Raw genomic sequence first — 15761 nt, forward strand, 5'->3', positions numbered from 1 at the left:
TGTAATATAAAATTAAACTAGGTAGGGAACTCTTTGGTTCATGGATTAGTTCTCTTCTTTTAATCATTAAAGTGACTAATAAGCAATTCATAATTGGTTGCTCTAACTTATTAAGCTTTGATGATAAATCTATGGGCTTTTTGTCAGGTTGTAATACTTCAGAAACTCCCAAACATACTTCCAACTCATCTTTGACAAAGAGTGCCAGTCAATCCAGTGAGAAAAGGGAAACCTCTTCAGCAAATGGTGTTGGAAAAACTGGATATCCACCTGCAGAAAGATGAATCTGAACCCCTGTGTGCCACCATTAACAAAAAATCAACTCAAAATGGATCAAAGATCTAAACCTAAGACAGCAAACTATAAAAACTACTGGTGGAAAACACTAGGGAAACTCTGGGAGACATTGGGGTAGGCAAAGACTTCTTAAGCAAGATCCCCAAAGCACAGGCCATAATCCCCCAAATAGACAGGATTACATCAGATTAAGGAGTTTCTGCACAGCAAAAGATACTGTAATTATTGTGAACAATCCTCAGAATGGGAGAGAATTTTTTTTAACTGTGCCTCAGATAAGGAACTGATAACCAGAACACAGAGGGAACTCAAGCGACTTACCTGGAAGAAAAAAATCTAACCCAGTTAAAAGATGGGAAAATGAGCTAAATAAACAACTCTCTAAGGAAGACATACAAACAGTCAAAAAGCATATGAAAAAATGTTCAACATCCCTGATTGTAAGGGAGATGTAGATGAAAACCACAATGAGATGCTACCTAACCCCAGTTAGAATGGTGAAGATAAAAAAAATAGGTAAGTGCTGGAGAGGATGTGGTGAAAGAGGGACACTCCTACACTGTTGGTGGGAATGAAAATTGATCCAGCCACTATGGAGGACAACATGGAGGCTCCTCAAAGACCTTCTAATAGAATTACTATTTGATCCAGCAATTCCACTCCTGGGTATATACCCAAAGGACAGAAGAACACTCAGTCAGACAAGCTTTTGCACAATTAATTTCATTGCAGCATTATTCATGATTGCAAAGACATGGAACCAACCCAAATGTCCACAAACAGATGAATGGATTGAAAAATTGTGGCACATATACTCCATGGAATACTATTCAGCCACAAAAAAAAAACAAGTCACTGGAATTTGATAGAAAGTGGACAAATATGGAAGATTTGTTGCTGAGTGATGCAAGTCAGGCTATGAAGGAGAGACATTGTATGGCTCCACTTAACATATACCAACTGTCCACACTCTGGTAGAGACTCAAAGACTAGAGAACATAAAAGTATTAAAAATTGTAATGGACACTCGAGACAAAGTGGAAAGAAAGTGTGGGAGGGGAAGAGCATAGGAAAAAATGTTTGGAGGGGAATGGAGAGGTAAGACACTGGTGGGACACAGATAAGGTTTATTCTGTTGACGAGGATGTGGGTGGTGGTCTCAACTGGGCTAGACTGAGGTGTATATCATGCTGGGTAAAGTCTCTTCACAATCTAAATGATGTATAGCTATTTAATGTATGAATAATAAAAAAAAAGATAAATGGCAAAAAAACAAATGTTTGGAGGGGAATGGAGAGGTAAGACACTGGTGGGACACAGATAAGGTTTATTCTGTTGACGAGGATGTGGGTGGTGGTCTCAACTGGGCTAGACTGAGGTGTATATCATGCTGGGTAAAGTCTCTTCACAATCTAAATGATGTATAGCTATTTAATGTATGAATAATAAAAAAAAAGATAAATGGCAAAAAAACACAGAACTATGTTCTAAAAAAACTTGTCAAATTTTAATCCTTTCCTAATGTACATTGGCGAATCTATGTCCACTGCTTTCAAAGACGACATAGTATCACAGCTACCTTACAGACATGTGGTGAAATTTAGTAAGTTAATGAAAGACAGTTTGCAGTAATTATTATTATTCTTTATAACTATATTGGAAGAGCATGTTAAGTCTTTCCCTCTTTCCTTAGGTGCTAATTGCCCTATCTCTTCCAGAACACTAATATGGAAACATTAAATCCTTTTCATGATTGAAAACAATGCATTCATCATTTTCTTTGAAACATAGGCATATTAAGACCTTTTATAGTCAGTAGTAATGCAAAGAATACAGATATTACTAAAATTTTATAGGAAAGATATAAATCAAACAACATGGTTTCCAAAGGCCCTTTCTAAGCTACACATCAGGGAGTGAGAAATCACAGCACAGGGGAGATGGTCATTCTTCATTCTGTTCCCAAGATTTTGGGCATGCACACACTCGTACCTGGCATGAGTTCTAGCTACCAGGTTGGGGACTCGAACCATGGTCTACTACATGGAAGTCCAGCAACATAACAATTATGCCATCTGCTGGTCTCCATATGGCAAAAATTTTAAAACCAAAAACAAAATATCAACCTGTTTGACTATACAATTCTGCATCTAAAAATCTATCATGCAGATAGGTACAAATGAACACATGTATGCATGATATTCTCTCCAGCATTTACATGACTATCAGTCAATGAATGCATCTACCTCTGAGGGAAGGTAAAAGGTTGGGCTATTACAAAGAAAAGATAGAAAACAAGCAATTTCACTGAAATCACTCCATTTCAGCTAGCTAAAAAAATAAATAAATAAATAAATAAATAAGGGGGCCAGTATGTGGTTAAGGCATTATATTTTCGTGATGCCAAAAACAGTCCTATCCTGGACCCAGCAGTTAGAAAATCATGCTGAGTGGTGCCTGCATGCCCAAATTCCAAAAGAAGAATGAAGAAGGGATTTCACTGTGGTCCTCTCCCGTGTGGGGGGCATTTCTCACTTTCTCTCTCTCTGTCTCTCTCTGTTGAGTATACACACCCTATGGCAAAAACCTTTTAAAAAAGAGTTTTAGAAGATAAAATTAAATAACACTTTTATTCATAATAAAATGTAATATAAGTAACTTGAACAGATATAAAATAAACAGTCTGGAAGAATACACAGAACTCCAAGGCAGCAAGTGTTTACCTACAGCTGATGTACCTGTGTAGTGCTTCACCTTTCACAATCCTGTTTTCATGTACTGATGGGAAGGCTGAAGGAAACCAGGCAAGACAGCCCACTTAAAACATCTACCAACATATGTCTCTAGAAAGAAAGGCTAAAAAGTTTTTTAAGTGCCTAAATTTAAAGTGTAGAAATTGACTGAGGTGTAGTTGAAGGCTAAATGGGAAAATATTATATTTCTTTTGGGAGATGAAAATTTCTAAAATTGATTATTGCAGTGACGTTATGATTCTGCAGATATAATACAAAACATTAAATTGTACATTTAAAATTTGTTAATTACATGGTGACTAACTTATATGTTAAGGTTTTTACTCAAAAAAATAATTTCAAGGGATTAGCAGGTGGCATGGTGGCTAAGGTGCTGGGCACTCCCACATTTCCAAACACGGTTCAAGTCCTGGACCTGGTGGCTTGCTTTTTCACTTTCCCTCTCTCTCTCTCTGTTTCTCTCTGGCCAAAATGAAATAAATGAATAATAAAATAAATAAATAAATAAAATTTAAAAATAATAATAATAATAATTTTGAATCACAATGTCTAAGAAATGGTGATCGACTATATAATTATTTTATTTCCATTACTATGTCAAGAACACTACAGACACAAGAGTCTTACTAGAGTTGTCAACATTTTTCTCAAATATCCTACTTAAGACAGGTGACTTGCATACACAGTCATCCAATCTTAGCTAAGTGATAATCTTTATAACCAAGAGATATTAAAATGCTTGTACAAACAAGAGAGGTCATCAAACCTTTTATTTGTTCACTTTCTAACCACATGCTCAGACTTTTTATATAATATATTTACTTTAATGATTAAAAGTTATATTTTAACTACCTGGTTGATTTATCCTTGCATATAAGCTTAAGCAATGACAGAACACCAACACAGAAAGAAGCATTGTATTTCACCAAGATGGCTATGAAATGGACATCAACCCTTCTGCTGCTTCAGCTGACTTGTTGCTTTAGCTTTGGGAGCTCTGGGAAGGTGCTGGTGTGGCCGACAGAATACAGCCATTGGATTAATATGAAGATAATCCTGAATGAACTTACCCAGAGGGGTCATGAGGTGACGGTTCTGACATCTTCAGCTTCCATTCTTGTCAATCCCAACGAAAAATCCACTATTAAATTTGAAGTTTATCCTACAGCTACAACTAAAGATAACTTTGAGATTCTTTTCATGCAAATGATAAACAAATGGATATATGACATTCCAAGAGATACATTCTTCGAATATTTTAAACAGGCGCAAGAAGTCCTTTGGGCTTATTTTGGCCATATTCAAAAGTTATGTAAAGAAGTAGTTTTGAATACTAAGCTTATGACAAAACTACAGGAATCAAGATATGATGTCATTCTTGCAGATCCTATTGGTCCCTGTGGGGAGCTGCTGGCTGAGCTTCTTAAAATACCCTTTGTGTACAGTCTCCGCTTCTCTTTTGGCAGCACATGGGAAAAGTACAGTGGAGCTGTTCCGTTCCCTCCTTCCTATGTACCTGTTGTAATGTCAGAATTAACTGATCAAATGACATTTATGGAGAGGGTCAAAAATATGATATATGTGCTTTATTTTGACTTTTGGTTCCAATCACTTGATGAGAAGAATTGGGATCAGTTTTACAGTGAAATACTAGGTAAGTCATGTTTTTCACTGACAGTTCTTTTCTGTGCTTTAAAAGACAATCTTAAATAGACTCAAAGTCAGAGGAGAGTGTTTTCCTCAGGTGACATGATAACATTAAAATATAAGGTGATCTATCAATCTCACAAATATTATGGGAAGGTTGACAGTGTAGGGTCAGTTAGAACCCAGAGATCATTAACCTACCCAACATTCCAGGGTGTCTTATACTGAAAATTAAAGCAGTCAGGATATTTTTAAATAATTACATATCCATTTTAATTGATAAATTTTCACTTCTACAAAAGTCATTATGCACATCAAGAAACATCTTGATGAACACAGACATGTTAATTGAAGAGTTATACATTTCTAGCACAACTCTGTGAGGCATTGAGACAATTGTTTCTCTTTGTGTATTACAATTTTCCTATTAGAAATTAAAATATTTATTTCTCCAAACCTACCTAGCACAGTGCCCAAATCACAACTGTTCCCATATTGGAATGCCCCTGATTCATATTCCAGGACCTTCTTCTACATGTTGAACTTCCACAGACATGCCAGTGATTTGTTTGGCTGAGCCTGAGGATAGATTTCAGCCTGAGGATCCTGTTGGAGGTCCTCTGTCACATTCTTAAAAATACATAAACTTTGAAAAAATATTTCCAGGGACCAACAGATGGCGTAATAGTTATGCCACTGGATTCTCACATAGTCTGCCTTGGTTCAAGTATCAGACCCAGTGGCTTAAAACTTATGTCATGCACATGTGTGAACCTGTCCAGAATCGCAGGAGGAGAATGAAGGAGAAGATAATGCAATGTGGCCAACCACCCTGGAGGGAGATTTCTTGCTGTCTTTCTATCTCTCTATTGAGTGCACATGCCATATAACAAAAGTCTCTAAAAAAATAAATAAATAAAGTTTTCATATCACTAGAAGGATTTCTTCATTGTTGAGAGATATATGGCTCTTCCCCAGTAACCACAGAAACCTATAACTTAAGGTTTTTAGTGTTTCTAAACTCTTTTACTAAAGACTTAAGAAATTTCTTCTTTAAAGATAGTCTTGGTGAAGTGTTAAGAGCCAAGTTATTTTTCTTTATATATACATATTTTACCTATGTGTCTACATTAAGGAATGTATGGGGACCAACCGTTGGTGTGATGGCTATGTCGCTGGACTCCCATGTAGTTGACCACGGTTAGAGTCCCAGACCTGGAGGATTTTAAACTCATGCTGGGTGTGTGTGCATGCATGCATGCCCAAGATCCCAAGAGGAGAAAGGAGGAGAAGAGATTACAGTGTGTCCATCACCCCTGGGGGGTGATATCTCGCTTTCTGCCTCTCTCTGTCTTTCTGGCGAGTACATGCACCCTATAGCAAAAACTTCTTCAAAAATAAAGGAATATATGAGCCAAAGTAAGGATATACAAAAATCCCTATTTTAAATTAATGATCATCTTCCACTTTGAGAAAGAAGGCAAGTGCTGGGGCAGTCAGGTGTCATGGTGGTTGAGACACAAAATTCCCACATGGCTGACTGAGGATCAAGTTCTAGACCGGGAGGCTTGCTTTCTCACTTTTCCTCTCTTTCTGTCAAATTGAAAAATAATAAAAATAAATATAATTAAACAAATAGTTCTTTATGTAAGGAAAAAAAGAAAGTGCTTGTTCAATCCCATACTGACTGACTTACAGGTATCATTTATGATTAGACCAGCAGGTAGCATGGTAGTTAAGGACCTGGACTCCCACACGGTCAACTGTGGTTCAAGTCTCATATACAAGGCAGTTTGCTATCTTAATTTCTCTATCTTTCTGTCCTTGTCTCTGTCTGGTGAGTGCATGTATCATATAGCAAATTAAGAAATAATGATACTGGGACCAGCACTTAGCATAATGGCTATGTCACTGGACTCCCACATACTCGACCATGGTTTGCATCCCGAACCCGGTGGCTTAAAACTAACGCCGGGCGTGTGTGCATGCGTGCCCAAGATCCCGAGAGGAGGATGGAGGAGAAGGGACTGCAACATGACCATCCCCCCTGGGGGATGATTTCTCACTTTCTGTCTCTATGTTTCTCTCTGTCTGTCTGGCAAGTGCATGCGCCCTATAGCAAAAACCTCTCAAAAAAAAAAAAAAGAAAGAAAGAAAGAAAGAAAAAGAAATAATGATACTAATAAATAAAATTAAATAAAACTTTTTAAAAGGGGGTTAGTCATGATTATGAATATACTGAAGTAACTGTAGAATAAAGCCTACTGACATCTTTATTCATATATGTATGAACAATATCTATAAAACATTTAAATTACATTATGCAAATGTATGTATGTATGAATATTAGTTTTATCAAAACACAAACTAATTTTATTCAAGGTTTTTGACATAGGGCGCATGCATGGGCCATAGACAGAGAGAGATGTTGAGAGATAAAGTGAGAAATCACCACCCATAGGGATGGCCATGCTGAAATACCTTGTCCATTTTGCTCTCGAGTTTTGGGCATACATATACACATGTGCCTAGTGTGATTTCAAGTCACCAGATCTGGGACTCAAATCATAGTTGGCAATGTGGGAGTCTAGGACCTTATCCACACATCATCTTCAGATCCCTAAACATAAACCACTTTTATGTTTTGCTTACTTTATTCCAACACTATTATTAAAAAAATAGCTAGTATAGCCACATGACGGTCCTTTCATTTCCTCTACTTAGTGTTTTTCCTCCCTTCAGGAAGACCCACTACATTATCAGAGATCATGGGGAAAGCTGACATATGGCTTATTCGAACCTACTGGGATCTTGAATTTCCTCGCCCACTCTTACCCAATTTTGATTTTGTTGGAGGACTCCACTGCAAACCTGCCAAACCCCTGCCTAAGGTAAATATATTTCCGTTTGTTTTATTTGGATTACTTTGTATTCTCAATGATATGACTCTGCATTCTCCATTCAGCAGGTTGGACTCACTTCTCAATAATATGACTCTGCATTCTCCATTCAGCAGGTTGGACTCACAGTAAGAAAGATATGGGAAGTCTGGTTTACTGGCCTACCAATTAGAAACTCATACACTTCTCTTTGTTTTCTTTCACTTTTCTGAACACATGTACATATGCTAGAGAGTAGCAGAGATAGAAATAGAGGCTGGAAAATGAGAAAGCACACCCATGGAGAACAGTCACACCACAACACTTCTCCTTTACTTATCCTCCTTTCATGATTCTGGACATGCATGTACAAACATGTCCAGCCGTGTTTCAGGACTCCACCCACCCATTCAGCCATGTGGGAACCGACCACCTTAACTATCACCCTATGGACTAGTCCCAAAACTCATATATTTGTATACCATCCCTTGTATCTGCATTTCATTATCATTATGGAATAAAGCAGGATGCAGTAGAGATCATGAGAATAGTTTGTTATATTAAGGCCTTTTTTATTCAAAACATATGAAAGAATCATTCAAATAATGTTTATAAATCACCTACCACACTCAAAAAATAAGTGATAGGCAGTCAGAGAATTAAAGTAGACACAGTTTTCTCCATGCTCCACACTTAACTTACTACTGAATAGAGTATAAGCTAGTAATAACTGTGTGAAATGTTTCATCATGAGGAGAGACACAAAACCAAGCAGTCATCCAACAGGAATCAGAGAATATATCTTAGACTCATTGATATTTAAGGTAAGACTTGAATGATGTACAGGAATAGATGAAGGGATGAAGGCGAGAGGAAGCCACCAACAAAAAGGCAAACAGAGAGTAAGGACAGTTCCAAGGACACTGAGTTTAGTTTAACAGAAAGAGACTAAGGAAATTTGCCGCAAGACGCTGGGATGTTGGGTTAGAACCAGATACCTTAGGGCTTTGAAACACCTACAAAGGAAATTGAGAAAATGTAAAAGGAGTTAAACAAAGAGATAGAATCAATTTTTTTTTCCAATATACAATCTCAAGATGTAGTCACTGCATGGAATTGTAGAAGAGTAAGACTATGGAAAAAGGAGACGTTTAGGACATTCTTGTGAGAGTTTGGCAACTGATGATATAAAATTAACTAGAAGGTTCATAGAGATGACCACACTGACTCATATTGTCGTAGTCCACCTCATAGTATGTTCTGTTGGGGAAAAGTAAATATAAATAAAACACTTAAAGTATCTTGGGCAAACAGTCAGTGATCCAGAGTAATATCAAATATTGGCATCATTGCTGTTGTGTTTCCATTACTGATTTTTTTTAGCAAATATGTGTCACTTTACATGTAATTCTTCATTTAATGTAAATTTGTTTTCCAGTGGTTCAACACTGTATTTATTCTAAATCAAATTTTGTGGAATATACATCCTGTGGTTTAATTTAAAAGTAGATATACCTATTTTGACAATCAGATGAGCAAGTTGAACTGCTACAATTTTATTGTAAGGGCGCTAAACTCTTCACCAGTAAGTAGTCTGGCTAAAAGGGAAGATCACTCTTCAACTACAGGAAAACAATGTAGATATCTGCTCCCACCCATATTTGCAGCTAAAAACAATGTGTACTTGATTTTACTCCAGCATTTAAACCATTCCTCACTTGAGGGTCACTTTTTCAGACTGTGGGCATAAATGTGATAATTTACCTTACAGATGTTCTCTCCCTTAATCCAAATTGACAGGCACCTCACAATAGCCCCATTGAGGAACCTAGGAATTGACATCCTAGCTGCCTCACAGAATGAACACAGAGTAAATGTACACGGCATGTACAATAAAGAACAAATAATTCCTAGAACTTGTGTCTAACCACTGCCCTTACTATAGAATCCCAAAAGAATTCTGTTTGTCTATAGATTGCTGTGCCTTTTTTTTTCTTTTCTTTTCTTTTTTTTTTTTTCTTGAGAGGATTTTGCTATAGGGTGTGTGCACTCACCAGAAAGACAGAGTGAGACAGAGAGATAGAAAGTGAGAAATCACCCCCTAGGGGAGATGGTTATGGCACAATCTCTTCTCGTCCATTCTCCTCTCGGGATCTTGGGCACACATGCACACACACCGGGTGTGAGTTTAAGTCTCTGGGACCAGGACTCAAACCGTGGTCCACTACATGGGAGTTCAATGACACAGCCATTATGCTAACTGCTGGTCCCTGGATTGCTGTGCCTTATAAAGGTTCACAAGAATCTAAAATATAGCTTAATATCACTTATAGTCATCATATAATGATGAACTTAATATCATACTTACAAGATACGAGGAGAAAGTCAGAATTTTTACAACACTTTTGTATATCCTTTTTTTTCCCCAAGTGTGATGATTATTCAATTTTTTAGGTTTTTGACAAAGGACACATGCTTTTGCCAAGAGGAGAGAGAAGAGAGAGAAAGCAAAAGTGAGAAACAAACCCCCAAAAAGGAATGGCCATAATGCAATTCCTTCTCCTTCATTCTCCACTTAGGATTTTGAGCATGCACACACATGTGCCCGGCATGAGTTTAAGCTGTGGGGTCTGGGACTCAAACCGCAGTCAACTACATGGGAGTCCAGCGACATAGCCATTATGCTAACTGCTGGTCCTGTGCCTCTCTAGACTTGGAAAGTTTTCATCCAGAATTTCGTGGAATAGATTATCAATGCCCTTATTAGTTTTTTCACCTCCTGGGATACCAATTATTTGGATGTTTGGGCATTTAATGGTATCTAGTGTTTCTTGTATATTATCCTGTTTCCTTGGCTATTTTCTCAGTATTTTGATAATTTTTTCTAGGTCAGAGGTTTTGTCTTCTACTCTCAAAATTTGATTTTCTGCATGATCTAAACTGCTTTTTAAACTTTCAAGGGAGGTTTTAATTTCCTGTATTACAGCCTTCAAATCTAAAAGTTCTGTCTGGTTCTTTTTTATGGTGTCCAATTATTTTTTCATATTCTGGAAGAACTTCCTCATCTCTTGGAACTCAATGTCTTTTTTCTCTTGCATCTCATAATGTTTTGTTGCCATAAATATTCTAAATTCTTTTTCTGACATTTTGGTAATATCCTCTAATTTTTCCCTACTTGGAGATGAGTTACAATGTTCCCTTGTAGAAGATGTATTACTGGATTCTCTCATCCTTGAGGCTCTTCTCCAATTTGTAGTCATTGGTAATGTATTCACTTCTGGCTAATTTGTTGGAGAAGGATTGTGTAACTGTGATCTTGTATGTTTCTCTTTCTTGTGAAATAATTTGGTGTTATTTTCTTCCTTCTACTGTGTCCTCCAGTGTGGGAATCACAGGAGGAGTTTTGAAATCGGATTTATGAAGGAGAGTTTCACTCTTTTTACAACCAGAGGGACAACAAATTCTCTAAATATCACAATATTCAGATGTTTAGCTACTATGCACTAGACTTCTCTAGGCAGTGGGTAAGGGCTGAGCAGCAAAAAAAGAAAGTAAGGTAAATGAAAAAGAAGAAGGAAACAGAAATAGGAAAAAATAAAGCAAAGGAAAAACAAGGAAAAGCAGAAAACATGTCACAGAAAATAAAATTTAGTTAAAAATGGGAAACTGTGCAGCACGCCTGTGCACCACGTGAAACTGGCAGCAGAGGCAGAGATAGAGATGCCTGAAGGATTCTGTTCTAGGTGAGCGAAGAAGAGACAAGTTAGCAAGAGGAAGGCACAAGGTGACAGAATGCTGTTGTTTAAAAGAGGAAAAATATGTTAGAAGGGACAGAAAAGAACAAGGGAGAGAGAGACTTTGCCTACCTGAGTAGCACTGGGGTCTGGAAGGGGAGACTCTGGCTGGGGGGCTTCACAGCCGTGAAGCTGAACCCAAAAAGGCAGCAGAGGCAGTGATGGAGATGCCTGCAAGGATTCTCCATCCCAGGATTGATTTCTAAGGGGACCAATAATTGCAGCTTTGACGTTAAAAAAAAAAGTTAACAGTTTTCATGATATATTTTGGGTTACATGTGTGAGGGAGCATGTAAGAAAGGCACATATAAATGAATTTATTTAAATCAAATGTTAAAATATGCACCTGTAGACAGCTCTATGTTGTGGAGACAAGCAGGACTATGATGCATGATCCTGACCTTAAGGCCTCTCTCTGAGTTGCCTGGCAACAAGCCAGTTCGCAGACTCATCACCCTCTGAGACTGAGGGCTCCCGAGGTTTCTCAGTTCTGAAAGATGCAACATCAGTGCTAGAATTCTCCTAAACAATAGGCACCTAAGTTTGAGATAGTTTAGTGTCTGTATTAAAATGTTTATTCCCCCATGAAAGGCTGCTTTTATACACACTTCATTAAATGGCAGAATACCAAGGGCGGGGTCCTTCTGCTGCACATTTCTTATGGTGCCGTCTGCCTTTCCACGGGAAGCCGGGAGGGCAGGGACCTAGCCCTGCTGATCTTGCCCTAAATGATGAAGGTTAGTGTCCACCCGAGCCCTCTACACAAACAGCTGTGTGATCTTATTCCAAATCCTGGGGAAGTAACAACTGATTTCTGTCGACGAGAAGGCAAACTCTGTGTTGCTGCTAGCATCACTGAAGTCTGTCTCAGCTAGTGGAGGAAAATTTACTGCTTCATCTCATAATGCATGTGTTTTAATTATTTCTACCATCGGATTTAACAAAGTTCTAAAATTAAATTTAAAGCAGTATATTAGAATTTTATGAAGATCTTGTATAATAAATTATAGCGATATTGCTTCATTCACAGAATCTAAAAGCCCAATGTTTACTTTTCTTATTATTTTCAAGAGAAAAAAAGTTTAGATCTCTTTCTCCCCAGGTCTCCCAAATAATGGAGGTGTATTTTCTCTCTAATGGCCTGAAGAGAGTCCATCTTCTACTGGCTGTATTGATCAAGTTTGGGTTAATGATAGCGGTTGTTTTAAGTAGAGTTTTATATATATGTTTGAGGTGAAATTTCATGCAAAGAGACAGGTGGAACACTTCTCTGCATTCTCACTGTGACCAAGAAGGTTTTATTTCTCACCCCTTTCTATTTTGGGGGGAGAACGAAAATAACACTTAAAAATCTTAGTTGGCTTTGTAGCAGGTCCATTTTTGGGGACCAAATAATAACAAAACATCTCAAAAAGTGTTATTACTAGGTTTGATATGACTACATTTATGTAACTATAAGAGTCAATTGTATTTAAAACAATATTTATTTGATAAAAACTCAAATTCTAAATGCTTATTAAAGCACTTTGGTTTTCTAATTTGTCAGGACACCCTTGATGCTGGTAACGGCTACCTAAAGTATCTTTGAATGCTGTCCATAAAGGGAAAATGATTTTTTTTTTTTAAATATGACATGTGAGCAAGTACAGAATCATCAACCACAAACAAGCAAAAACAGAGCTGAACTATTGGGTTGTTGGAAAGGTCATGATACATTTTTAAATAGAAAAACACACCATGACTTTTATGACGACCCAATATATCACCAGACTCTGTGTGTGTGTTTTATATGCTATATACTTTCTTTCCCGTACTCTGTGATAGAGAATATTATCCATTGTCCTATTCATTATACTCAGGAACTTAGTAAAGACATGTTTTTAGTGATACCTTAGAAATTTTGGTAAAATTGGCCATGAATTGGAGCCGTAGTTAAGCTTAGTCTTAAGGGCACAAAATAAAAGAGGAATAATTCAGGAAGCTGGAGGTAGAGTCCACTAGCTATTTCTCTGCCTCATGGTTCTATGTGGTTCTTACAGAACCAATCTTAGGTAGATGACAGAGTGACTAATGGTGTGTACCCAGGAGATGAATCAGATTGAAGGAGGGAGACTCTAACATGAGTTAGCAAGAGCTCTGTACCCCAGAACAAGGAGGAAAATGTTAGCCAACACATTTACCAAAGAGGTAAAGGGAGGGGAAAGTGGTAAAATGGTATTTGCTACATAGGGGTAGGAAAAAGATTGAATTGCTTTTTGGTTTGTTGAGTTCTTCCAGGTGTATCTATGGTTAAGAGGATGGACAACTGGGCATTTTCCTCATGGACAATTGTTATTTCACAGACTATTACTGGAACCAAAGGCATTACTACTGCAGAGAACATAGAAGAGAAATATTGAGAATCATTTCACAATGAGAAGTTACTTCAAGTCATAAAAATTTGGGGGCTGACTGTGGAAAACAACATGGAGTTTCCTCAAAGACCTACAAATAGAACTACTGTATGATCCAGCAATTTCACTCCTGGGTATCTACCAAAAGGACAGGAGAATGCTTAGTTGGAAAAGCGCTTGCACATCAATGTTTATCGCGGCATTATTCACAATTGCTAAGACATGGAACCAACTCAAATGTCCACGAACAGATGAATGGATTGAAAAAACATGGCACATACACTCCATGGAATATATTCAGTCATAAAAAACAACAAGACCCTGGCTTTTGATAGAAGGTAGTCAAATAGGAAAGAGTTATTGCTGAGTGAAGCAAGTCAGGCTATAAAAAAAAGATATTGTATGTATCCACTTAATATATACTGACTGTTCATACTCTATGGTAGAGACTGAAAGATTGGAGGACATAAAAGCATTGGAAATAGTTATGGACTCTATAGACAGTATGGAAGAAGGGTAGGGGAGGAAAAGAGTATAGGGAAGGAAATAAGGTGGAAAATAGAGGGGTGAGACATTCATGGGACATGTTTATTGCTTATTGATACACGGTATGCTCAACTGGACTGATCTGAAGTGTATTTCTTGTTGGATAAATTCTCTTTGCAAGCCAAATGTTGTATAGTGATCTAATGTATAAATAATAATAATAAAATAAAAATTAAAAAAATCCCTGGGGGCTGACCTCATAGCAAAGTGGTTAAACACAGTGCATAGGGATCTGGATCCCTGGCATGTTTCAGGCAGGACAGGGATTCAAAGCATAGTCACCACGCGGGATGGGTTTTAGGCTGCACATTGAATCCTGGCCCCCGAAAGCTTAAACACTCCCCCCCCCACACACACTTGCATGTGCATGTATACTTCAAGTCCTAACAGGATACAGAAGTGGAGGAAAAAGAACTGTAGCGTGACAAGGTTGGCGGGTGCTTTCTCCCTTTCTTTCTCTCTGGAAAGTGAACACTCCCTCTGCAGTAAAAAAATTTTGACAATCAAGTTTATAATATCAATGATTACAAAGATCTAGAGACCTTTAATGACAGAACTTGCTAAATGTTGCATTAATCATAACTACCAGTATCTTGCTAATTAATGTGCCTTGCTTAGGCATATTAAATATGTAAACTGTACTTTGTCTGGACTAACATGGGCCTTATTAAGACAGCATTCTGTAAGAGGTGATTTTTCCCCTTGGTTTTGGTAGTCTCCTCACTACTAACCTGAATTTTTGCTCTAATCATTCCTTGGAGATATTAAGAATTTCCTAGATAAATTGATATCAATTCAAGATCTATTAATTTGTTAATGGGGTAACTAATGATGGTGCTGGTCCAGAGGTATGAAAATAGAGGAACTTTAGAGCTGGCAAATGTTGCTTATATAGGCAGCTAGCTTTAGAAATGTCTGGAAGGTAGCACTTTTGTTTCTAAGGTCACCAAAGCATGGAGTCCCCATCAGTCATTGGGAAGGAAATTTGTGGTAGGATGGTCTGAGATGACAGGGTACAGACTCTCAGGCCAAGGGAGAACCACACTTCTGAGAAACAAGTGACAAGAGGCTGATGGAGGGAATAACACGTTACCCCCAAGTTATGTTAGGGCCAATAACAAGGAAGCATAAATGTGCTGCATCCACTGGGGCTGGCTTCTGGGTAGCAGGTTCTGAATTTTGAGCTTCCCCAAACCAATGGTTTGTCTCAAATATGGACAAATTTGCTCATTTCTTAATTTGGGAACAAGTTTTTTTTTTTAAAATTCCCTTAAACAAAAGGTTCTTGGATTTGAAATAAATCAAGAATGACTAAAACAAAATATAGCATACATTCTATTTCAACCCCACCTGTTCTGACACCACCTGGTGTACTGCAATTAAATTCTGGTGCTAACCATCTGGAGTCAGTGTGGACTCTGTAAGTTAAAGTTTTGTCCTCTACAAGACTTC

General features: G+C 37.7%; 1 protein-coding gene across 1 annotated transcript; it reads left to right on the forward strand.

Moving 5' to 3' along the window:
* Nucleotides 1-3940: 3940 nt before the first annotated feature.
* On the forward strand, nt 3941-12098 carry LOC102474797 (UDP-glucuronosyltransferase 2B31-like). Its single transcript, XM_027767257.1, has 4 exons — nt 3941-4704; nt 7440-7665; nt 9377-9446; nt 11994-12098. The coding sequence occupies exons 1-4, from the start codon at nt 3981-3983 to the stop codon at nt 12096-12098; spliced, it is 1125 nt and encodes a 374-aa protein (XP_027623058.1). The 5' UTR covers nt 3941-3980.
* The last annotated feature ends 3663 nt before the right edge of the window (nt 12099-15761 follow it).

The sequence above is a fragment of the Tupaia chinensis genome, unplaced genomic scaffold (assembly GCF_000334495.1).
Source record: "Tupaia chinensis unplaced genomic scaffold, TupChi_1.0 Scaffold144094_1, whole genome shotgun sequence".
Lineage (NCBI taxonomy): Eukaryota > Metazoa > Chordata > Mammalia > Scandentia > Tupaiidae > Tupaia > Tupaia belangeri.

Coding starts and splice junctions, on each gene's coding strand:
- LOC102474797 (XM_027767257.1), top strand. CDS start 3,981: ATGGCTATGAAATGGACATCAACCCTTCTGCTGCTTCAGCTGACTTGT. Junction 4,705..7,439: donor GTTTTACAGTGAAATACTAG/GTAAGTCATGTT, acceptor TCCTCCCTTCAG/GAAGACCCACTACATTATCA. Junction 7,666..9,376: donor CTGCATTCTCCATTCAGCAG/GTTGGACTCACT, acceptor CCAAATTGACAG/GCACCTCACAATAGCCCCAT.